This window comes from Mustela nigripes, chromosome 4 (assembly GCF_022355385.1).
Source record: "Mustela nigripes isolate SB6536 chromosome 4, MUSNIG.SB6536, whole genome shotgun sequence".
Lineage (NCBI taxonomy): Eukaryota > Metazoa > Chordata > Mammalia > Carnivora > Mustelidae > Mustela > Mustela nigripes.
In genome coordinates this window covers 43,725,548-43,749,422 of record NC_081560.1, presented here as the reverse complement: position 1 = coordinate 43,749,422, position 23,875 = coordinate 43,725,548, and the positions used below count along the sequence as shown (strand labels likewise).

Here is a 23,875-nt window from a genome sequence, read left to right as displayed (position 1 = left end):
AGCAGGAAGATGAAGGAAGTGAGGGATGTGTTTTGGGATGTGGGTGTATATATATATATATATAGACACCCATATAATAATTATATAATATATATATTATATATATAATATATATACCCATATAACAATTCCTCTATATTCTTTTTTTAAAAATATATTTTTAAACTTTATTTCACAGACAGAGAGTACAAGTAGGCAGACAGGCAGGCAGAGGGAGGGGGGAAGCAAGTTCCCTGCTGAGCAGAGAGCCCAACATGGGGCTCAATCCCAGAACTCCGAGATCATACTGAGCCACCCAGGTGCCCTTAATTCCTCTATATTCTTAAAAATTTCCTGAGTTAGTGACTCTGGGAAAAGTCTTGGGACACATGCAGTAAGATCCAAGCAAGTGAAATACAGTGTAGCCACATGAGATTTTTTCATTGCTTTTATAGGAACCCCTCCTCGTCAAGTAATAAACCATCTCAGGTGATTATAAACACATACCTTTTGGTGCAGCAATGGTAAATGTACTTAAAATAATTTGCTTTATGCTGTTAAAAAAAAAAGCCCCCAATGTTCATATGAGTGTTTATGGCATCTATGTTAAAAAAACCCCTATATTTATTGTGATACATAAAATATTTCTGTTAGACCAAATAAGAACCTGGTGAAACTGGTAGCCACTGGGGAAGGGAGATGGGTAGCAAGGAGAGAAAGGAAGAAGAAAGAATTTTCATGATTAAACCTTATGTTCCTTTTAAATTTGGAGCACATTAATGTATTATTCAGAAATAAAAAATAAATACCTTTAAAAAATAAATAACAAGCTTTTATTATCCTGAACAACAGAGGAAAGTCAAACCTGAAGTCTCTGGGAATTAAGTAGCGCCCTGGGGAGGAAAGGCTGCAGCAGCACCTGGAGCGTCCTCAGAGACTCATTCCTTGGTCCCACCTCCCTGGCAGAGACAGCTTGAAGGAATCACAAACTGCAGGGATCAGCGGGAGGACCACACTGGACAAAGCTCTCCTGCCTGACATCAGCCGCTGTCCAGAGCTAGCGCCCAGAAAAGTACAACTCACCCTCCTGGGGTCACATCTCTGCTGGAAGGCAGGTGAGAATTCACATGCGGGACACCAAATACCCTGCTCTATCCTAGTCCTCCCGGATTGCACGCCTCTGGTCTTTGGCCGCAGTGTCTGATGTGGGAGAAGAGAATGTTGAAAAAGTCGAGTTGTTCAGTCCGAGTCTGAACTCTCATTTGACTTGGAAGACTTATGCCTTCGTTTTTTCTTCTTCTTCTTTTCCTTCTTCCTTTTCTTATGCTTTTCTTTCTTCTTCTTTTTCTTGTGTTTCTCTTTACTTGCTGAGGAACTAGAGCTGCTCCCATCCTCATCGGAGGTAGAATCCTCTAGTAACTGTTTCAACTGCTGTATCCTACACATAGAAGATTAACCAAAGAACCAAATTTAACTTGAAAAAAAGACAGATAAAAGTGGTATTAAGAGCAGCAGTGAGGGTAAAAGACATCATGAATAACCACCTTACTGAACACTGTACCAATTTTTGTTTCTGCATGTTTTCCTCATTCTTGTCCACACCAGTGCCTCCTTGATAGGACTGTACCCAGTGCACAAGCCATTCTGTATTCTTTTCACTGTCCTAAATACTGCTGCATGTTTTTCCAGTTCTTACTACATAACTTTGAACAGATGCTTCCTTTCCTTCATCACCCCCCCAACCACCCACAACTGCTCGAGTTCATACTAGGTAAACTACCTCCTTAAAATTAGAACTCCGTGTAACTAGTCTGAGAAAAACAAACCCTCTCCTTTCTTTACCCTATCTTAAATCATGTCTAAGGATAATTTTTAACAATAGCTCATATTGTTAAAGATAAACTAAGTTATTATCCATCAGGATGTGAGCAGGCAGGACCCAGCCCACTGCTTTAAGCTAACCCAAATGGAATGAGGCTGGCCTGCAGGTTCCCTACCCACTGGCTTTTCCTGTGATGACTCCTGCCTTCCAAATAGTTCACAGTTGAAGTACCATAATTACCAAACCACTCATCTAATACTGGAACGGTTGTTTCCAACTTTATATAATTTCAGACTTTAAGGGGGTATTGTTAGCACCAGGGCCATCTCACCTTACATCCTTTTCATGTCTTTTATTCTCTCGTATGATGTCATACATGGGATCTTCATGTGCCTTGAGGATGGGAAAAAGTTAAGGTTGCATTAGCATCCATGGATTATCAGTTAAATAAAAATTAAATCCATATTTCACCGAAACCAGATTTTTTTCCTGTTTGTGTAATTTTATATTTAACACATTCTAATCCTTGCTAAGGGTCACCATTACTTCAAACTCATGGAAGTTAAAAAAAAAAGATTTTCCAATTATACAAATATATTTTGAATAGACTTTTTAAGGATATCAAACATGGCAAAATCATTATTACATATTACTCAAGGTTAGAGGTATTGAGGTAATTCTCTTTCTTCTATGTGGACAGATGATCAAGGGTTATTAAATAAAAACAAGTTGGAAAATGATATGTAAGAATAACTCATGTTTAGGTGCATGAGAACATATGTATGTGTCCAGAAAAGATGTGGAGCTATCCCCATCAAGCTACGTAATGCATATTTGCTCTGGAGACAGCCAATATTGGACTTTAAAAATTAAGTGTTGGGGAGCCTGGGTGGCTCAGTGGGTTAAAGCCTCTGTCTTCGGCTCAGGTCATGATCCCAGGGTTCTGAGATTGAGCCCTGCATCGGGCTCTCTGCTTGGTGGGAAACCTGCCTTCTCCTCTCTCTCTGCCTACTTGTGATCTCTGTCAAATAAATAAATAAAATCTTTAAAAAAAAAAATCAAGTGTGAAAATCCTTACTGTAACATGTCAATTTTGTTAAAGTAAAGCAAATGTATTCTCGATTTAAAAGTACTTAGAATATGACTACACATAGACTGAATTTTACGGTAAGTGAATTATCTTTAAAAATGTTTAGTAAAAATTTTTCATATCAAGGATAAAAAAGTTAAAAATATCTATATTCTTACCAGCTAGAGATATCTACTGCTAACATCTTAGTGTGCTTCTTCTACTTACTGTAATTTACAAAAAATTATAATCACATTATATATATATAATTCTGTTCTTTTTTTTCACTTATGTTTTCATGAACATTTTCCTATGATACTACATATTCTTCCAAACACAATTATTAAAAGCTATATGACGTCTATGTTACAGTACTTATGTTGGTATGCTGGCCATTGCAGTTGTTTCCTATTCTCTTTAGTCTATTTTTCACAGATATAATTCTGAATAATTCCTTATATATTCTTAAAAATTTATATATATTGATTTTGCTAGAGTCTTAGGATCTATTCTTAGAATTTAGGTTTCTGAATTAAAAATATATGAATTTGTTCCTTTTTTTGAGAGTTAGCACTGATTTACCTATAAACTGGATACTGGAAAATTGCTATTCCAAGTAGCATTGATTTCTCCAGAATATTTTCTCCCAATTTTTTAAATGAAAGTACAGTTTTTAAAATGTCTCAAAGTTTTTCAAAGTTTTCAAATATTTATGTACTCTGGTTTGATATATGGTGATAATGCCAATCTCTCTGGTAACACCATAGTTATGCTGACTGAAACAGTGACCGAATGGTGAGTTAACAACCCTGGGAGGTGACTGTGAAAATAAAGTGGGGAAATGACATCTGTTTTACTGTCATGCAAAGAGGATATATCATTTATACATACATATCTAGTTTATAACAGATATTTTAATCTTTACACAAAGACTGGACTAGAACACTATTTTAGTAATGAAACAAGATTTTTTTTAATATAAGTAAAAAGTCACGGAATATATAACAATGCCTTTCAGAAAACAAAATCAGTGTTCCCAAGGCATAAGGAAATAACACTTTAATAAAAATTAATTTTTTGCTAATGAGCTAATCTGTCACACAAAGTCAGTTTAACAGAGTTAATACCAGATACTTTGGGCAAAAGGCCCTGGGGAATGTATTTCATGTTAACCTGCTTTTTACTGATGAATGCTTGAGTCACAGATATTCACCACCTCTGGCAAATGTAAAGTGAAACTCTGGGTTTTACTTACTACTCTGAACTGTTCTAACTTTTGGTTGCCTTTGATAAAGAAAGGGCATTCTTTGTCGCCTGTTCGGTGACCATACCGTTTACAACGCCAACCTAAAAACAAAGAAAAGGGATATATTTCTGTAAGATGATGTAGTTTTACTTAATCAAGATAAAGTATCAGATCATATTAAAGATATTCTTCATTAGATTTCAATTTCCAAAGCAAATGCAATTAGTGGATGAACCATGTAAGACACCAGAAAACATAAATCAGTTGTTTCCTCAAGCATCCTTTAATCTTGGGTTTTAGAAATAAGCCAAGTAGTTACTGAGCAATCCTGTGCAAAAATCAAAGTGTGATTATTTTTTTTTTAAACAGTGTATTTTGGCTTGAACTGTGTTGCCCCCTCTATCCTGTCCCCATTATGCTGAATGTCCTAATCCCTTGTACCTCAGAATGTGACCTCATTGTGAGATAGGATATTTGGAGAGGCCTGGGACAGATTCTTCCCTCACAGTCCTCAGAAGGAGCCAAACTGCTCAGACCCTGATTTTTGACTGAAAGCCTTCAGAACTCTGAGACAATATGCTTCTGTTGTTTAAATCACCTGAAAGTGTCTTCCTAAATGAAAAAGGTGAAAAAACAAATAGAAAACAATAATTTGGAAGAAATAAAAACATTAAGGAGAAGAAAAAATTAACATCCTTAGAGAACATTTTGCAACAATTAAAGAATAAAAAATCATAGAAGAAAAAAGAGCTTTTGGAATTGAAATAAAAAACTTAATCAAAGGATTGGAAGCTACCTTGATGAAATAGTCTAGAGAGCAGAAAACAAAACAGGAGAGAAAAGATCAGAAATTAGAAAATCGATCTAAGAAGTCCTTCATCTGAATAACAGAACTGAAAACAGAGGGGAGGAAATAATCAATGAAACAGTTTGTGAAATTTCAGAACACTGGGAATAAGATGATTTCATAAGCTTCTAGGGAGGAAGAATAAAACACCAAAGACAACAAAAAAGCAGGTTACATCAAAGCATCCAGAATCTTAATTACTTTGGACTTGTCAATAGCAATTCTACAAATGAGAAGGCAATGGAGCAATGCCTTAAAAATTCTGAAGGAAGTTTGTTTTTAACAGAATTCTAACTAAATAGCAAACTAAAAATACAAAATAGAGATATTTCCAGAAAAATATAGTCTTGAAAATTTTATCTTCCATAAACCCATTTCTCAGCTGCTGGAGAATGTGTTCTACCACAGAAAGAGAATATAACAAAAAAGACCCAAGATACAGCAAATAGGAGATTAAACACAAGAGGGACGTTAAGGGAAACTGAAGAGTGAATGGTGACAGAAGGTCCCTGGGTGATAGCACGGGGAACAAATCTCTTCAGGAGGAAAAAAACCCAACAGAATACCTTAAGCATCTGAAGGAGTTGAATTAGAAATCAGTACACAGAAAAAAGCAAAAACAAGAACAACAAAAAGACAACTATTAATTGCAGGGCAAAGAAAACATGCAGAATGTATGAAAGTACATAATGGTTTAGTATATAAAGTACACAGTGGTTTAGTATATAAAGTACATAGTGGTTGAGTATATGATTCAATTCTGAAGATAATCATAATTAAATTTACACAAAAGATTTAACTAAATTATGATAATAAGGTATTGGGAAAATGGGGGACAGAAAGAATATGTATGAGGTGGGATGGAGGCACATAAAAAAGAGCTGAAAATCTGAGGCACCTGGGTGGCTCAGTGGGCTAAACCTCTGCCTTCTGCTCAGGTCATGATCTCAGGGTCCTCGGATTACGCCCCACATCTCTGCTCAGCAGGGAGCCTGCTTCCCTGTCATTCTCTGCCTGCCACTCTGTCTACTTGTGATCTCTCTCTCTGTTAAATAAATAAAACCTTAAAAAAAAAAAAGCTGAAAATCTCGAGTAAGAAGTCAACAGTTAATGAAGAAACCTAAAAAATCGAGAGGCAAGATATAACCCTGTCTTAGATACATGGAGATAAACTACAAAATATTTTTTTAAGGTTTTATTTAAATAATCTCAACACCCCATGTGGGGCTTGAACCATGACCCTGAGATCAAGAGTTTCGTGCTCCTCTGACTGAGCCAGCCAGGTGTCCCCAAAATAATCTTCTTCTTTTTTAAGGTCTTATTTATTTATTTGTCAGAGAGAGAGAGTGAACAAGCTGGGGGAGCATTAGGCAGAAAGAGGGAGAAGCAGGCCCCTGGCTGAGCAGGGAGCCTGATGTGGGACTTGATCCCAGAACTCTGGGATCATGACTTGTGCCAAAGGCAGATGCATAACTGACTAAGACATCCAAGTATTCCCAAAATAATATTCTTTTTTAAAAAAAATATTTTATTTATTTATTTGGCAGACAGCACAAGTGGGCAAAGAGGCAGGCAGGGGGTGGGGGCCGGGGGAAGCAGGCTCCCCGCTGAGCAGAGAGGCCAATGCGGGGCTCAATCTCAGGACCCTGAGATCATGACTTGAGCCAAAGGCAGAGGCTTAGCCCACTGAGCCACCCAAGCACTCCATAAAAATAATATTCTTTAGAGAGGTCTACATGGTTACCCGTAGGGTAAGGCGAATAGGGGAAAGGGACTAGGAACTGCTATTTTAATTATGTCCAAGAAAAATCTTTATACAAATATCTTTAAAAGGCAGCAGTACTCTTTTTCAAATATTAAATACCACATAAGGTGGATGAAGGTGTTGCGGCCCTGGTGGGGTGGGGGCGTGCATGAACACACTGTTCTGGACCCATCCTCTGGGCTCACAGCTCTTTTCAGGTTACATGGTTGAAACCTTAACACCACTGGTGTGGGGGTGTGGTGGTGAATGATGATGCAAGACCCAAAGATCCCTTGTCCTTCCTGGCATTTCTACTACGGAATATCCTTTTTGTTACTGGAGTATTGCCGAAGAGTGAACTCCAAAGGCAGCTGTGGTCCTGTGGGTGACCACTGCCCTTAGAGTCAGAAGCCCCGGAGTTAAAGCTCTCCTCTACTTCTTAGCTCAGACTACTAACACATATGTAAGATCGGCTTCCTTAACTATAAAATAGAGATTATGCCTTGACTTAACAGGGCTGCGGTGACAACAAATTAAACAACAAAAAAGTAAACACGCTTTATAAATCGTGGTGTATAACTTGCGTGTACAGAAGAGTACAACTCTTGCAACTCTCCTGTACTCACACTGCATAACTTTGACTTCTTTCCCCAGTGGCATCCAAAGTCCTTTCGTTGGTGCGTGAGCCAGAAATTCCCTGGCATGTTCATTGCCTGGCACATCTGGTATACAGTCTTCTGGCTTAGTCTCATCTTCCTAAAAAACGAAACAGCGTGTACACGACATGGCAAAAAAGCCCAGGAATTCTCTCTTACCTGCTTCAGAACACAGAACTGCCTGGCTTTCTCATGGGCTGGACATGCCCATGTCATCCTAAGTCACCCTCTCAAGTACTAAAAGAAAGACAAATTATATTTGATAGGAAAACCAGAAATAAATGTACCAGAAGAACTATCCCATGAAAATGATATAGCTACTCTAAGAGAGAGATTACTAGTATTGTTCACTTAGGAATGATTTGTGGGCTCCAAATCCTAATTCTAGATTACAAAAATTAGATTCACAAACTTTTCTGCTACCTTAAAAGCCTTGTGGAATGAAGCAAAGTATAGAGTTAAACAACATTTCCTAAAATAATAAAAATAACATGTTAAACTAAAATCAATTATTTTCCCTTGGAAACCACTGTTACTTTTACAATCTCATACCTGCTATATTTATGAAGTGTGTTTTATCACCAAATAACTTTGTCACACAATAAAGGTTTTTTTTTAACCATCTGATTTTTTTTAGTTCCCATGAATATTAAATTTATAATAAAAGGGTTTGTAATAATCTTTTCTTTTCACTGAATGTGAGCAAGCAGAAAGCTGTTCTAGCCTCCATGGAGGCCTCTAGGTCTCCCTCCTGCAGAGAGACTGGACTCTAGGGCCAGGTGCTTCCAGGGGTGGAGGTGGACAGGGGGGTGTCCTGCACCAGGGGCTGGACCAGAAGACCTTCCAGTTTCCCCAGAGACTACTGTTCTCTGAGCTAATGATACTCAGGAAACCAGCAGCAAGTCAGAGAAGGAGCACAGCTATGAGAAGATGTAGCCACAGCGAGAGAGAGGGAGGGAGAAGGGGTCTGATCTCTGAGGAACATGTGGGCCTGCCACCGTTTCTTAGGGAACAGACACACGGCTGGTAACATTTCTACAAAGGCACAGGCTGCACACAGAAAGCCCCAAGTGTATGAACCGACTGGCATCTGCAGGACGAAGCAGGGTTCCATAAAAGGACATTCAAAATCACATGCAACAAGTTTTCATAACAAGGTACTGAGCCTGAGCACTGAGTCAAATATGTCTAAGAGGATGACCAAACGCACAAACTTCACACTGACCTTGATAAGCCCAGGAGGAGGTTTTTCATAACTAGAAATGAAAAGAAAAAAACATCATCAATCATGTTAACAGGAATGTAACACATTTTAGTGAGCAAAAAGCAACTGTAGGCCAAAATAAAAAGGATATTTTTAGTAAAACCTTAAAAGTACATTAAATCGAAAGCAGTTAATAAAATATGCCCAGCAGTCAGAGATCCCATATAAATAAACTGATGCTATACCACATCCTGCAGAGATCCAGAGCTGAAATTCACTGAGGTAATAACTAGGTGTCGGAGCACAGTGACTTTATTGTTGAAGAAGAGAAAGCAAGAGATTGCAGGGGAAATGTCCAAGAAGACCTGTGAGCTAATCATGGTTCCAAACTGTCACAGCTGTCAGGTTATTTACCTAGCAAAACATCCACTTACTCAACACTGAAGAGGCGCATGGTGGGGGGAAGGTTGAGAAATCTTTTCTAACTTGATTGGGAGCAGCATGGGGGCTGGGGGAGGCAGGAGCAAAGCTGGAGGAAGGGCCTATTGCAGGGGAAGGAAATGGGGTTGGGGTTGATCTGTCCTAGTGGCTTCCTCTCTCACTTCCCTGCAGCTCCTGGTTCAAATCCTGCCCACCCACCCTGCCTGCAGAGTCAACTGCTCCTCTGCTCTGATAGCCTCGGACCCCTGCACGGTACCTGGACGACAGACAGCATTTAGTAAGACTGCTGCTAGAGTAAGCAGATGTATGATGTGTGGGAATGTACTTTTCTTTCGAGTTCTCAGTACCCCTTCAAGATTCCTAAGGGAACATACATTATGCCTATGCTCCCAATTCATTTTCACTTCCCAACACTCTGCTGGAATTGTCCTTAAGGATTCTGGATTTCAAATCTGGAAAATCAGCACCAAATACTCATGTACATTAAAAAAATTTTTTTTTGAATTGGGCTATAATTTACAGGTAACATTATTACTTTTAGGTGTAATCATACTCATTTTTAAGTACTGTCACACTATTGGGTATCAAACATAATGGATCCCTCTATCCAACTTGATATTTTCCTCCTAACAAAAAAAAAAGAACAGGTACAATAGGGGAAACTAAACTTAATTCTCAGGAAATACTGAAGGTTCACCTTGAAAGCTTACTCATTACAGAAGTAACTAATCAACAATTATGCCAGGCATAGTGCTAAGTATCAGAAGAGAGAACTAAGGCTATAGAAAACTTGCTGTTGTCCAAAATCCCTAGGAAGAGTGAGGCAGTGTACTCCCCAATCCATGGATTTATTTCCCTTGAATAAAGAACATCAAACTCATTATTACATCACATTATTTTCGTTATTTGACTCTTTTTATAACTGTGCAACTGTTTTGCTTTGAGTTTTTGGAGTGGAGAACCCTACATTCCAGCTGTAACATTTTCCAGTTAGAAATGAATGGGCTCTGGGGGTGTTAAAAAGAAAACCATAGGCCCCAAATGGAGCCACTTAGGCCATGTCACCAAACTGGGCCTTAATATATATATTTTAATTACAGTTTTAACCCCCCCCACCCCCATAATGGTAGTCTTAACCCTCAGCAGGAATTTTCTTATCAGTACCAATAAACTAATCTGTTACATGGGTCCCCTTGATCCCTCCCCCAAAAGAAGAGGTGATCTGCATGATAAGACTCCCTGCTCTTCCACCTAAGGGAAAGTGAGCTTGCCTGGAACAATCCTTTCTTTTCTTTTGCTACTAAGTTCATTTACCATCCTGCTTACATAAATCTTCCATTTTCTATGACTCTTTAGAGCATCTCTCTGCTTGCTAGATGGGATGCTGCTGGATTCATGAATCAATTAATAAAGCCAATTAGATCTTCAAATCTATTAGGTTGAATTTTTGTTAGCATAGGTAAAAAGTTTTTTGGTTTGAATTCTGATTCATTCTCACTGTTGTGTACTTTGGACAAGTTCTTTAATCTTTCAGAGCCTCAATTTCCTCAGTGATGAATAGGTCACAGCAAACGTCTCTTTCATCTCTGGAAAAGAACTTCACAATGCAGGCTTCTGCTCCTTCTGTTAAAAGCAAGTCATTGCTCTCTGCAGCGTTATGAGGTAGCTCAGAACCAGAGCACTAGCATGACAAAGGCCTAGATGTGGACCAGCAGAGGAGCCTGGCCTTCCCAGGTAAGTCTTCACATCTTTTTATAGATCTGCAGCTTTACAGGGATTTGCCAGCTGCTCCTAAGTGGAGGTGGGTAGAGAACTGGCAGCAGACTTCCCACAGACACCATCCCCAGCTGAGCTTACTGCCTTTCTAGGCCATGGGACTCAGGAGACTCCTCTTTCATATCACTGCCTTTTCCCCCATGTACGTGGGGCATTAGAATTCAGCCAAGTCTATCCCCATTCTCTTGTGAGGCTCATGAAATATGCCTTATTACAGGTATTAAACTATCATGTTAAAATCTCAGAATAAGGAAGGGCAGGCCAGGGACTCTTGACATCTTTTTTTCTCCAACATCAGTTCCAACATTTTTCCTCATTGATTCCAACAATTGGAAGCTACACCAATTAAGAGGCCGAATTGGGACAATCACCCAGATCTTGTGACATCTGGAGTTCTTTCACTGAGCTGCAAACCCTGTTCTAAGTCAGCAATGCATTTCTTATATTAGTAACTGTTCATGGGTTAAATAAATTGTGTAAGGGCACATAGCCAGCCCAGTGAGCCACTGTGCTCACTTGTCCATGACTTTTAGTACATGTTTAGCTGAATCCAGTAATTATTCTAGCACTATGTTTGCCACTAGAAAGCAGAGGACTCCAGGAACACTTTAAATTCGGAGCCTGAATACAGTTTAGTTTGGGCACAAATACTGTTGTAAATCTAGTTTTCCCTAAAAATTCCCCGCCCAACATTGCTCATTTATCCTTTTTATTTATTGCAATAAAAGTTATATACCATATACTTCCCTCTGTTTTGACAATACCCTCCCCAACCCAGTGCAAAATACTATGAGGCTAGAGGGAGGTAATAACAAGGACAATGACCTCATGCCCTCTCTGAGGCAGGGGTGGGTTGAGTGTGTGCAGATATTAAATGCATACATGTTTGGTCGTTGATACTGGGAATCCATGCAGCTGCAGATAATTCTAAGGAGGTTTTGAGGGGAAATGTCAAGTGAGGAATCAGCATCTATCTGAGCCAGGCCCTGACATTCACCAAGTTAATGTAAAACAGAGCTACAGTGTTTTTGTTTTTTAAGATTTTATTTATTTATTTGACAGAGATCACAAATAGGCAGAGAGGTAGGCAGAGAGAAAGAGGGTGAAGCACGGAGCCTGATATGGGGCTCAATCCCAGGAACCTCAGATCATGACCTAAGTCAAAGGCAGAGGCTTAACCCCCCTGAGCTACTCAGGTGCCCCCCGCTACAGGGTTTTTAATCACAGATTTTAGCAAGGACAAGCCTCTATCATCTGGTTTGCAGACCAGGAATCACTTTGTTACAGCAGAAGACTTCCCCTGTCTATGCTCAGTGGCACCCAGGCACCAGACTGGCTAGGCCCTCCTTATTTCTGGCCAGGGACTGAACTGAGAGAGACCCAGAAAGCCAGAGAGGCAGGAAGCAAATTCTGAGGCTGGGTGTCTGTGTACTCAAAGAGTATTTCAAACTCTTTAAGATATTTATACCTCTTCTATAAGGAGTAATACATAAGCATTTCAGTTCAGATCTGTGCCTTAACCTTGTAAACCTCCAGGGAAGGACTCATTTTAATGCTTCAGAATGGCTGCAAATTATAGAAACACTTAATGATTTAATGTTTTCTTTTCCTGACCCTCTTTTTATGCACCAGCTTTAAAGACCCTTCAGAACAGATGAACTATTGGGAGGTTACAGGAGTTGTGAGAACAGACCAAGGGAAAAGTGAAATGTTTTTCTTTGGCCCTTCTCTTAAGATGTGAAAGAAAACAACTTTAGTGGGTATGATATTGAAACTTATAATAAGAAATATATATTTGGTCTTCACTGATCTGGCACACAGTTCCTAAAAACCTTGTAATTTCCTGTATAAAGGCTATAGGAGCATCTTTTCTTATAATATTTAGTTTTGTTCCTAGTTCCTGAAATAGGTCCAGAGCTATAAAGGTGAAAAGTTTTTATTCATAACAAACCCCTTTCAACCGAACTGTTTATGTGAATGAGGTGACTTTTGCAAACCTCCTAAAGATGAGGCCTGCTTGCCAGGGGAACCAATTCTGTGATAAGAGGGTTGGAACTTTCAGCTCTACCTCCAGGGAGATTGAATTAATCGCCAATGGCCACTGATTAATCAATAATGCTAATGTAATGAAGACTCTATTTAAAAAAACAAAAAACAAAAAACAAACAACCCAGGGGTGCCTGGGTGGCTTAGTTAGTTAAGCGTCTGCCTTCAGTTCAAGTCATGATCCCCAGGGTCCTGGGATTGAGCCCCAGGTAAGGCTCCTCACCGAGCAGGGAGGCTGCTTCTCCTCCTCCTGCTCGTGCTCTCTCTTGCTGTCTCTGTCTCAAATAAATAAAATCTTAAAAAGACCAAACAAGAACAACAAAAACCAAAAACCCAAAAATGGATTTCAGAGATTTCAAGTTTGAACAGTTGGAGGTGTGGCATATCGGAAGAGGACATGGAAATTCCCTGCCCCTTCCCACACACCTTACCCTACATATCTGCTTCATCTGGCTGCTCCTGAGCTATAACCTTTTATAATATATCAGTTATCAAGTAAATAAAAATGTTTTCCTGAGTTCTATGACCTGCTCTAGCAAATTAACCAAACTAGAGGGGGGTGCTGGGGGAACCTCTGCTGTACAGAACCTCTGCTGTACAGAGGTGGTTAGAAGCAACATAGACTTGTGACTGGCACCTAAAGCGTGTGCACAGGGACAGTCTTATGAGTTGAGCCCTTCACCTGAAGGTTCTGACACTGACTTCAGCTAGACAATGTCGGAATTAAATCTGTAAGATGTGTACTTGGTGTCCTCTGAGAAAAAGGAAAATTTCTTGGTGGTGTTGGAAAACTCCCACACAGAGTAGTGCTCTGAGTATAGTATGAGTGTAGAAAAGGAAAACAGGAGTGTTTTTTCCCTTATATCAGATTAAGGATGAGAAATGCCATGAATCATTACAGCAAAGAAAACTTCCCTTTGGCTTCATCTCTGGATGCTTCCAAATAAGGATTGTGATGGAGGCTTCTCCACTCTCATCCTCACCATTGTTAATCCAGAGTTCTTCTAAAGGGACAGAGGAGGACTTAGTCCTTGAAGAAGACTTAGTCCCTCAAGTTGTTTTGGGTATAAACAGAATTAACTTTTTAGATATTATATTTCCAGAGCAAATACTTCCACTATTTTCCGGTGGAAAGCTGTGGCATGCCATATGCTTAGGCCTCTCTTTTAGCAAGAATAATGGAAATTTGCCTTTAGGAAGGTGCTACAGTCCCCCATCAGCCATTCATTAGAAACATTAATGCTATCCTTTATAGACTGGGACTTAAGGGACATTGGAAGGGAAGAGGTATCATCTTCATAAACATCCAGTAATCCAACAATACTTTCTTTGGTCACAGGAGGTGTACAAATAACATATGGCCAAACTAAAATCCACATTCCTAAAAAATATGTAAAAGTTTTTGCCTAAGTAGAAAAGGAATGTGATAAGAACTAACTACACATTTTGAAATCTGTTATTATTAGCAATGGATGTCTCTAAAAAGTCCACTTTACAACTGTTTCTTCAAATTTAAAGGAACATGGTTGATGTTTTTTCTGAGGGCTTGACAATTCTTTAGTTTATGTAACATGTCAAAAAAGATATCTCTTAAAGTCTAAAGTAATATTTAGCTATTAAAAACAACAGATCTTGGGGTGCCTGGCTGGCTCAGTTGGTAGAGCATATTGACTCATGATCTCAGGGTTTTGAGTTTGAGCCCCATGCTGGGTATAGAAATTACTTAAACGAACAAACAAACAAATAAACAAAAACAACCAGACAAAAATGGGAGTGTGTTTATTATACAGTTGTCTTTTGCACTGTCACAGTTGAGAGGTGTACACTCTTTGTAGTTAATCCTTAGAAGTAAAAAAAAAAAGTTCACGGAGGTTCATTATTTTGTACCATCTGTGAAGCCTTGCTAATATATTAATTCAGATTATATTAAGTTTCTCTGAGCAGTATGAAGACCAAATTTAGATAAGAGAGCAGAAACCTTTATCTTCCCAACTGGGAAAGGGGAAAGAAATCTTTATTTTGCCAAGTACTTAAAAATACTCTTATATTCCTGAGTGTTGGCATAAGATTTCTTTTAGAAAAGTCCTTCATGTAAGCATACTCAATTCCAGTCGTTGTTGTTCCCATAGCTCACTCCTATGGGATGGAAGGCAGAGATGAAACTGCCACATGTATATATAGAATCTCCATTCTGTTATGTTGAGTAGACAAGGGACACTTGAATAATAGGGTTGGAGCATGGTTAGAGCACAGGGTGGGTGATTCAGATGCCTATGGGGTCCTGGCAGGTATGGACAAAGGGTAAGAAAAGGTAAGGTCAAGTGTAAGAAGCTGACCAGAGGAGTATTAGGTGACCTACTGAAGGCAACCAGGGGGTAAAAGAATTTGAATTCAATTTTTAAAAAACCACTTTGAGGCTTCCCATTTACATGGCTGGCTGGCTAACTTAGCTATTTGTCTTCCTTTTCATTGCAGTCTGATATCCCTACGGTGAGACTTACCAGTCAATAAACCAGCACTTTTGCATTCTCTCTCTCTCCCAACTGCTCCCTTCAAAACAGCTTTATAATGCCTCACTCTTAATGGGGGGAGATCCAAGGATCCCTGAACATTAGGAAAAAACCTCGCAGTAAAAGAAATCACAGAAAAAGGCAAGAAGAAACAGACAACAAAGAAGAAAGTAAATGAAAAAAGAAAAAATGAGTATCCTTAAAGATCATAGATTTGTTATTGAGGAAACAATAGAATGCTATGAGAAAAAGAATTCCCAGAACAAGAAACTCTTCAAAGTTAAAAATCAAAACTTAAAAGTACAATGGTGGAAGGATTAGAAGCTAAATCTTATAGAAAGTAGAATGAAGGGGCATATGGGTGGCTCAGTCGTTAGGCGTCTGCCTTCAGCTTAGGTCATGGTCCCAGTGTCCTGGGATCCAGCCCCATATTGGGCTCCCTGGTCAGTGGGAGCTTGCTTCTCCCTCTTCAGCCCCCTGTGCTCGTGTTTCCTTTCTTGCTATCTTTCTGTCACAAATGAATAAAATCTTAAAAAAAAAAAAAAAAAGTAGAATGAAAAGAGGATCACAGTAGTCTAAAAGTAAGAAAAAGCAAAATGAAGGAAAGGAAATTAAAACACAGATCATATATGAATATTAAATACCACGAAGTATCGAGAAAATTAAAAAAAAATATGAAATCTGGTGAGAAGAAGTTCACATCATGAAACTGCAAGGGACACCTGGGTAGCTCAGTTGATTAAGTGTCTGACTCTTGATTTCAGCTCAGGTCATGATCTCAGGGTTGTGAGACTGAGCCCTAAATCGGGGTCCCCACTTAGTGTGGAGTCTGCTGGAGATTCTCTTCCTCTTCCACTCCCTCCATGCATGCTCTCTCTCTAAAATAAATAAATATATCTTAAAAAAAAAAAACCCTGCAAAATACTAAGTATAAAGGATTCTTTAAAGCTTGCAAAAGGGGAGCAAGAACAATTTCTTTACAAAAGAAAAGGAATCAGAATGGCATCAGATTTCTCTGCAATACTGGGAGCTAGAAAATGGTGGCATACCACCTTTAAAAGCAAGTGAAAATAATTTCTAGCCTAGAATTCTGTACTTAGCCCATCTAACTTTCATGTTTGAGGGTAGGATAAAGGCATTTTCAGATATGTAAAGACTCAACAAATTTACCCCAGTGCATTTTTTAAAAAATATTTTACCCATTTATTTGTCAGAGAGAGAGAAAAAACGAGCACAAGTAGGGGGAGCAGCAAGCAGAAGGAGATGTGGGACTCCATCCCAGGACCCTGGGGTTGTGACCCGAGCCAAAGGCAGACCCAGCACCCTGGCCCAATGCACTTTTTATAGTAAATAACATAATATACTTGAACAAAATGAGGTAAAGAAAGAAAGGAAGACACAGGGTCTAGAAATGGGGTCCAAGACCGAAGAGTGATGAAAGCAGTTTTACACCAGGGCTAGAATGTAACCAAAGTGTACTGGAGAACAGAAGGAAGATTCTGTTTTAAAAATGAACAGACTGATGGCTGTCTGATATGTAGGAACATGTAGAAAAAGTACTCTTAGCTTTTAAAGCCTTTCAAATAAAATTAGCTGCAGGTAATAGGAAGTTCAGGCAAATGAAAAAAATCGAGGCGCCTGGGCGGCTCAGTGGATTAAGGCTTTGCCTTAGGCTTAGGTCTTGGTCTCAGGGTCCTGGGATCAAGTCCTGCATTGGGCTCTCTGCTCAGCAAGGAGCCTGCTTCCCCTCTCTTTCTGCCTCTCTGCCTACTTGTGCTCTCTGTCAAATAAATAAATAAAATCTTTAAAAAAAATCGAGGTGCTTATTAACTAGATGAAAAACAACAATTGTGCTAGAAATCAAAACAAATCACAAAACATCTTTTGGTGCAAACGTAAACAATACCGAATAGTTAAAATAATGTTAATACCAACTACTGAGTTAACAAAAATTATAAGGGAGCTATATTAGAAGGATGGATGTAAGAATGGTAGGGAAAGAAAACTAAAACCTCATGTATGTGACATGAGGTTTACAGGTAATGGTTATTGTTCAATCTAAAAAAGCAGCTTAAGCATATAATTTGGAAATAAGTAGTTAAGTCCTAGAAGAAAAAAACTGTTTCCTTATTGTAAACTTGGTTGGAGGGAGGGTTGAAGGGAGTGTATGGGTGACTACAGAACAGGGATGTGAACCACTACTTTTTGAAATTAGTGCCTTAGTACTATTTGATGTTTAAATTAAAGTATTACTCTAACAATAAAAGTCCCTGAATTAGCCAAACCAAATATGTCAGCAGCCCAGAAAGTTTAAATCCCTGTAGTGGAAAAATCCCACTGATTCGGGAATCAGATGCCTGGGTCCCTCTTTATTTTTGCTTGTTTACAGGTCAATGTATCCTTGATCAAGTTATTTAACTGCTGAACCTGCATTTCCTCATCTGCAAAAGGAGGTTATAATCTCTCTGACATCTATGAGTGCTCTGTGAGCTACAAAATAAATGTATAGTGTTAACTACTATCTGGTGTCCCACTGTTAAAGATACCCAGGGTCAGAGTGGGCTGTGTGAAGCTCAGGCTTGTACTAGGGAAAGATATTTGAACATCTGCATTGCATAGGACAGGACCACAGAGGGCCCAAAGGGGCCAGGACTGGGGGCACTAGCAATGTAGGGCCTGTATCCTGTAACCACTGCCTCACTGGGGTGAAATTCAGCTCAGGGGTCACACTGAAAAGAGCAGGCCAGCCTCCAACAGTGCAATGCATTTTGTGTTAAAGCTCCCAGGTTAATTATAAAGAATCTGATTTCTTTGCGGATTATTCCTTACATCATAGCTTAGGTAATGCAAGTGCCTGAAATAGAATCGAAGAATGTTTGGAAGAACTCCGTGAGCACCAATCTTACAAGTCTGCCAGCTAACTACAGAAAGACAGAATCACAGAAAAGAACTGGAAGGTCAGGACTCCACCTCCTACCTGAGGTTTCAGTCTCCTTTCCAATCCGCCCTCCTCCCGCGGCTTCCAGACTCTCTCCCTGATCCCGCTGGAGCTGGGGGCGCACCGCGCCCCTTTCGGTTGCTGACCAGCAACCCCAGGAGACTCTGGTCCTAATTCTTTTGGCTGAGCTGGAATTGGCCTCTTTGTAGCCCCCACCCGTCTTGCTGGTAAAAGCCCTCAGGACTAAAGAGAACAAGTCTCCACTCTTCCGTCTTTGGGATCTTTAGGGACAGGTCCGTCACCCCATTCTCCAGCCCTGCCCTCCCCACCGCACTAACGGTAGAGGACGGCGTGTTCTCTTCCCTTCTCAGCCGCAGATGAAGGGAATGGGGGGTTATCCGGTGCCCGGCGGGCCCCGTGAACCGACCACCCTGAAAGGGCAGGACGGCAGCGCTCACCGCACCTGCCGCGTGTTCAGTCCCCAATTCCCCACCCAGCGACCACGGAGTGCCGCACGGTCCTCAGCGCCAAGCAGAGCCGCGGCCGCACGACCTCGGGCGGGGAGTAAAGCCCGAGCTCCCCTGCCGGGCCAGGCCGCTCGGCGCGCCGGGGGAACGGCCCTTCCCTCCCCGCGGAGGCGCGACTGCAAGTCCGGGCGCCAGCGCCGCACGGGTCCCCGGGAACCCAGCCTCCCGCGCCCCCGCGGCGCCGGCTCACCGCGACCCAGCGCCTCTCGGAGGAGCGGGGGCGGCGGGAACTCACAAGGACTCCAGGTGCTTGAGCTGCTGCAGCTGCTGCGCGTCGTGCCGCCGCCGCTTCTGCTCCCGGCGCCGCTGCAGCTCCTGCTCGGCCGGCTCCCGCGGCCGCCGCACTCCCCCGGCCCCCGCATCGTCGCGCCCCGGCCGGGACGACATCGCGGCCCGCCGGGTGAGGTGGCGCGGCGGCGCACCTCAGGCGGCAGAGGCGGCGAAGACGGCACTTCCTTCACGCCGCGGCCGGCCGGCCCCGCAGCGCCCCCTCCCGCCGCCCGCCCGAGTAGGGCCCGCTGTCCCCGCCGAAGCCTCGTGGTCCCCGCCTCCCGTCAGGCCTCCCCGCCGCCTCCCGTGTAGTGGCCCCAAGTCCGCGCTGGGAGCTCCCGGGCCCCGCCGCTAGGCCGACCGGGGTCGGAGCGCGCCCCCTAGCGGCGGCCGCGAGCTGGGCGGTGGAGGCCTGCGGGACGGCCGGGGAGCCCCGCCCCCTCGCGCGCGCCCCTCCCCTGGGAGGACCCGGGGACCCGAACCCGGAGGCTTTGCAGCCCCCCTGGCTAGACTCTGGCTGTGCTACTTGGTGCTGGGATTCACCCAGCTTTGAAGAAAGTAAGACACCTCAGAGTAATTCTCTGATTTTCCAGCGCTTGGTTAAGACAGAGCCAGCCTGCAGTCTATCTTGACAAGGTTTGGGTGCCGCGCGGAAGGCTGTAGACACTGAGCGCTTTTTATGTGCTCATCACTGAGCTGAGCCAGTAAGAAAAGTTGATTTAGGGGCGCCTGGGTGGCTTAGTGGGTTAAAGCCTCTGCCTTCGGCTCAGGTCATGGTCTCAAGCCCCTGGGATCAAGCCCCACATCGGGCTCTCTGCTCAGCAGGGAGGCTGCTTCCCTTCCTCTCTCTCTCTACCTGTGTCTCTGTCTACTTGTGATCTTTCTCTCTCTGTGTCAAATAAATCAATAAATGATCTTAAAAAAAAAGTTGATTTAATCTTTAAAAACGTACTAAGTGCTGTTATTACCTGTATGTATTACCCTTCTTTTATAGATAAGGAGGCCGAGAGAGTTAAATAGCATGCCCAAGGATGCAGCAGTAGAAGTCATGGAGCCAGGCTGCGAATTGTTCAAGTGCTTAACTAGGTTGTATTTTGTAAATGCATCTGATATGTGAAGTTCCGCTCACTATTTAGCTTTAACATAATGGAAGAAACCACAAAGAAGTAAAAGTAATAGGATAGGGAATATTCCCCTCAAATGTGGCATTCAATATGGTTAATACTTAAGGTATATAAGAAATTGCTTCGTATTTATTAGAGAAGATCCAAATGAAGGAATGCACAAGGGCTACAGACAGAAACACAGTATTACACTGATATGTCCTAGAGCTTGGGAATTAGGTTCTCCCCCTGGAGGGAAGAACTGGTGCATAAAACATCTAGTAGATGATGCAAGTTACTTAGACCAGTTAATGCCCCATAAATACCCTGGCTGTGAGGTGCTTAAATCTGGTTTTCTGGGTCTCCTAGAGGTTTGATGAACTACCTGATTCCATTAAAACTAGCTTTTGTTTAATCAGATAGAATGGATTCTGTTGTCTGTGACTAAAGAACTCTGTCAGAGACAATGGTTGCAAAGTTACTTTTTTAAAAGGATTTATTTATTTATTTGACACAGAGAGATTACAAGTAGAGCTGCAGAGAGAGATCACAAGTAGAGCTGCAGGCAGAGAGAGAGAAGCAGGCTCTCCACTGAGTGGGGAGCCTGATGCAGGTCTTGATCCCAGGACCCCAGGATCATGACCTGAGCAGAAGGCAGCCGCCTAACTGACTGAGCCACCCAGGTGTCCCAGTTTTGTTTTGTTTTGTTTTTAAGGTTTTTATTTATTTGAAAGCAAGAGAGAGAGCGTGGCGGGGGTGGGGGTTTATAGAACCAAAGTGGGAGGGAGAAGCAGAAGCAGACTCCTGGCTCATGCAGCACTCCATCCCAAACCCCTGGGATTGTGACCTGAGCCAAAATCAAGTCGGTTGCCTAATAACTGAGCCACCCAGGTGCCCCACAAAGTTAGTGTTTAAAATAAATCTGGATGTCCTGATACTAAAGGAATATAATGGTAGTATAATTAATTATTTAGAAACATAAGGTTTTCTTCTTACACTTTAGAGCCTCTTACAGTTCTCACACATGAGAAGTGAAGATACTCAATAACTCAGTCTGTGAATGGTGAAGTTCTTGGTCCCAGCTTGTGTGCAAGTCCCTGCTACTGGTGTGATTCCATATATCTGAGCACTTTTTGTCTATGTTTGAGGTGAGTTTTCCTGGGTCCTGATAGTATCAGGGCCCATGGAGTCTCCTGAGCAAGAACCCACTCACTAATGGTCATAGGCCTCAGGCACCCAAGCTTTGCCAGCTGCCAAAGCCACCCCAGGAGGGAAGGAAGCATTCCAGTCATTTGGTTGGTGTGAGCCACTCAGATTTATCTCTGAACTAGGGAGTCGTCTGAACTCTGGGGAGAGCCAGAAGATGTAAGGTTATAAAGGTGAAGGAAAGAGCTAATAAAAATTTCAAAAACATTCATTTATTCATTCATCAAACACTGAATTAGACCTGCTGTGTGAATGTGTTCTGAGTCTGGAGGAGAAACCTGTCTCTGCCTTTGTGGAGCTTACATAAGAAAAATGTTGAACTGACAATTACCCATATCTTAAAATTTCAGTTATGATCAGTTCTATGGAGATGTATAGGGGTACTTATTCTAGTGGTGGCCCACGAAGCCTTCCATGGGGAAGGAAATATCAGCAGAGTAGAAGCTGGTGGAGCAAAGGAAAGTATCCCAAGAGGCAGAGTAGCCTGTGGAAAAGGGGCTTCATGTACCGAAGAAATTGAGAGAGAAGGCAAGTGTGGGGCTGAAGCCTGGGGAGCAAGGAGAAGAGTGATGAAATGAGGCCGGAGAGGCAGACCGGACAAGACTTTCCAGGATCTTGTAGACCTTGTGAAGTACTGGATCTTATAGTAAGTGTGGTAGGAAGGAAATGAAGAAAACAAAGTTGGAAGAAGTCATTATCATACTGGAATTTTAAACATTTCTCTAGCTACCACATGGTCCCATACTATGTGATGCTACACATATTCTGCAGCTATTGATGTGCCAAATGTGCCTTTTTGACATTCATTCATTCTAGAAATATTGATTTGGACTAATAAATGCTATGTTCATGTTGTTCAAATTTGGGGTCAAGAGTCATTAGAGGATTGTGAAATCCACTCAGGGAATTGGCAGCAATATCATAAACCATGAAATAAAAAAGGAAAGAATAGAAAGTAGAAGTATCAGAGGGCATCACATGCAAATAAGTTAGGTATTATCTTTCCAAATTAATTTTGCCCTATGAGTTAAAGCAAAAAATAATTGAGATCTGTGTTGTGAATATTTAATGATCCAACATGCTTCATATAGTGTCTGGCACATATATTTATTGTGTACCTGGCTCAATAAATTATTGGCCTTTGTAACAGGTATAGTCCTTTATGTCTCTAATATGCATGAGGTTTAAAAAAAATAACATCTGTTGGGTGGGCAGTTCTGCTTTGGGGTTACTTGATGGATCTCTGCAGTTAGTTAACTCTGCTGGGTTTGGTTGGTCTAAAATGACCTTATTCATGTATCTAGAGGAGCAGTGGAGATGACCTGACATGTTTCTCCTCATTCAGCAAGCTTCTACAGGTCAGTCACATAGAAGTGGTTGCAGTATCTTCAAGAGAAGCATGTGAGGGAGAAGCACTTTTTGAAGCTTTGCTTTCATTATATTTACTAATGTTTCATTGACCAAAGCAAGTTAAATTTAGATTTAAGGGTAGAGCTACAAAGTCACATTGTAAAGAAATGGCCACACAAAGATGGAAAAAAACTACAGCTATTTTTTTTAAACTCTTGCACTCATTAGGAGGAATTATGGCACCCAGTTGTTGAAAATAAGCTTTTTATGCCAGAAATGATAAGTTACCTGAGGTTTCCCAGCAAATAGTATTCTTCACACTGTCCCATGCTGTCACTGAAATAGAATGAATTTGGATATCAACCCTTCCTCCTGTCACAAGGAATATGTTTTTTTAAAATTAAGTAGTTACATATCTTGGTGGGTTGAAATATAAATTGGTAGTTCAAGATAATTTTTTCTTTTTCCTTCTCTCTCTCTCTCTTTTTAGTAGGCTTCATGTCCAGCATCGAGGCCAATATAGGACTTGAACTCATTCATTATACTCAGATCAAGACCTGAGCTTAGATACAATCAGCTGCTTAACCAACTAAGCCACCCACGCACCCTGAAGGTAATTTTCACACAGTATTTTATTATATGATTTAAAAAAAATCTTTTATTCTAGGGGCACCCCTTTGGTTTTGAAAACAAAGATGAAAAAAAATTTTAAAAAACTGGCATTATTATTATGTTCAATTGTAAAATTGAACATTTACCTACCTATATGCCAGATAATCCACTCTAAGGTCTATGCTCAAGAGAGACTGCACAAGGGATCAGGAGCCATGTATAAAAACCTCAGAGCAGCACTTTTTCTCCTAGGAAAAGATAAGCACCTGGAAATTGTTCAAATGCTCCACCGCCTCCACGATGTTGGTCTTCCGCCCCTGTCTTCCTCTTCAAGGTGAATGTGTCCTGGGCCAGCACTACCCAGCCATCGGGCCTCGCACACTGGCTCTCGCTCCTGCCACCTGGCCACCGCCGCCTGGTCCATACCTTTGCCTCCTTGGCCTCCGAGCGGGAAAAGTAACTGTTTCTGAAGGATGGGAAGCGCGAGCCCGCGGAGGAGCGCGGACGCTCCGCCCCTCCTGAGCGAGTC

General features: G+C 41.5%; 1 protein-coding gene across 2 annotated transcripts; it reads right to left on the bottom strand.

Moving 5' to 3' along the window:
* Nucleotides 1-785: 785 nt before the first annotated feature.
* On the bottom strand, nucleotides 786-23,867 carry RP9 (RP9 pre-mRNA splicing factor). 2 transcript variants are annotated; one of them, XM_059395663.1, is made up of 7 exons: nucleotides 23,613-23,867; nucleotides 23,023-23,070; nucleotides 8,589-8,619; nucleotides 7,334-7,463; nucleotides 4,126-4,217; nucleotides 2,133-2,194; nucleotides 786-1,417 (listed from the first exon to the last, which is right to left on the bottom strand). In XM_059395663.1, exons 2-7 carry the CDS (start codon nucleotides 23,061-23,063, stop codon nucleotides 1,219-1,221), a joined length of 555 nt encoding a protein of 184 aa, XP_059251646.1. In that variant the 5' UTR covers nucleotides 23,064-23,070; nucleotides 23,613-23,867; the 3' UTR covers nucleotides 786-1,218. The 2 variants fall into 2 exon arrangements, with proteins under 2 accessions (XP_059251646.1, XP_059251645.1); XM_059395662.1 differs by lacking the exons at nucleotides 23,023-23,070; nucleotides 23,613-23,867 and adding an exon at nucleotides 19,041-19,283.
* Between the last annotated feature and the right edge of the window lie 8 nt (nucleotides 23,868-23,875).

Coding starts and splice junctions, on each gene's coding strand:
- RP9 (XM_059395662.1), bottom strand. CDS start 19,192: ATGTCGTCCCGGCCGGGGCGCGACGATGCGGGGGCCGGGGGAGTGCGG. Junction 7,464..8,588: donor CTCCTCCTGGGCTTATCAAG/GTCAGTGTGAAG, acceptor TTCGTTTTTTAG/GAAGATGAGACTAAGCCAGA. Junction 1,418..2,132: donor AGACATGAAAAGGATGTAAG/GTGAGATGGCCC, acceptor TTCTATGTGTAG/GATACAGCAGTTGAAACAGT.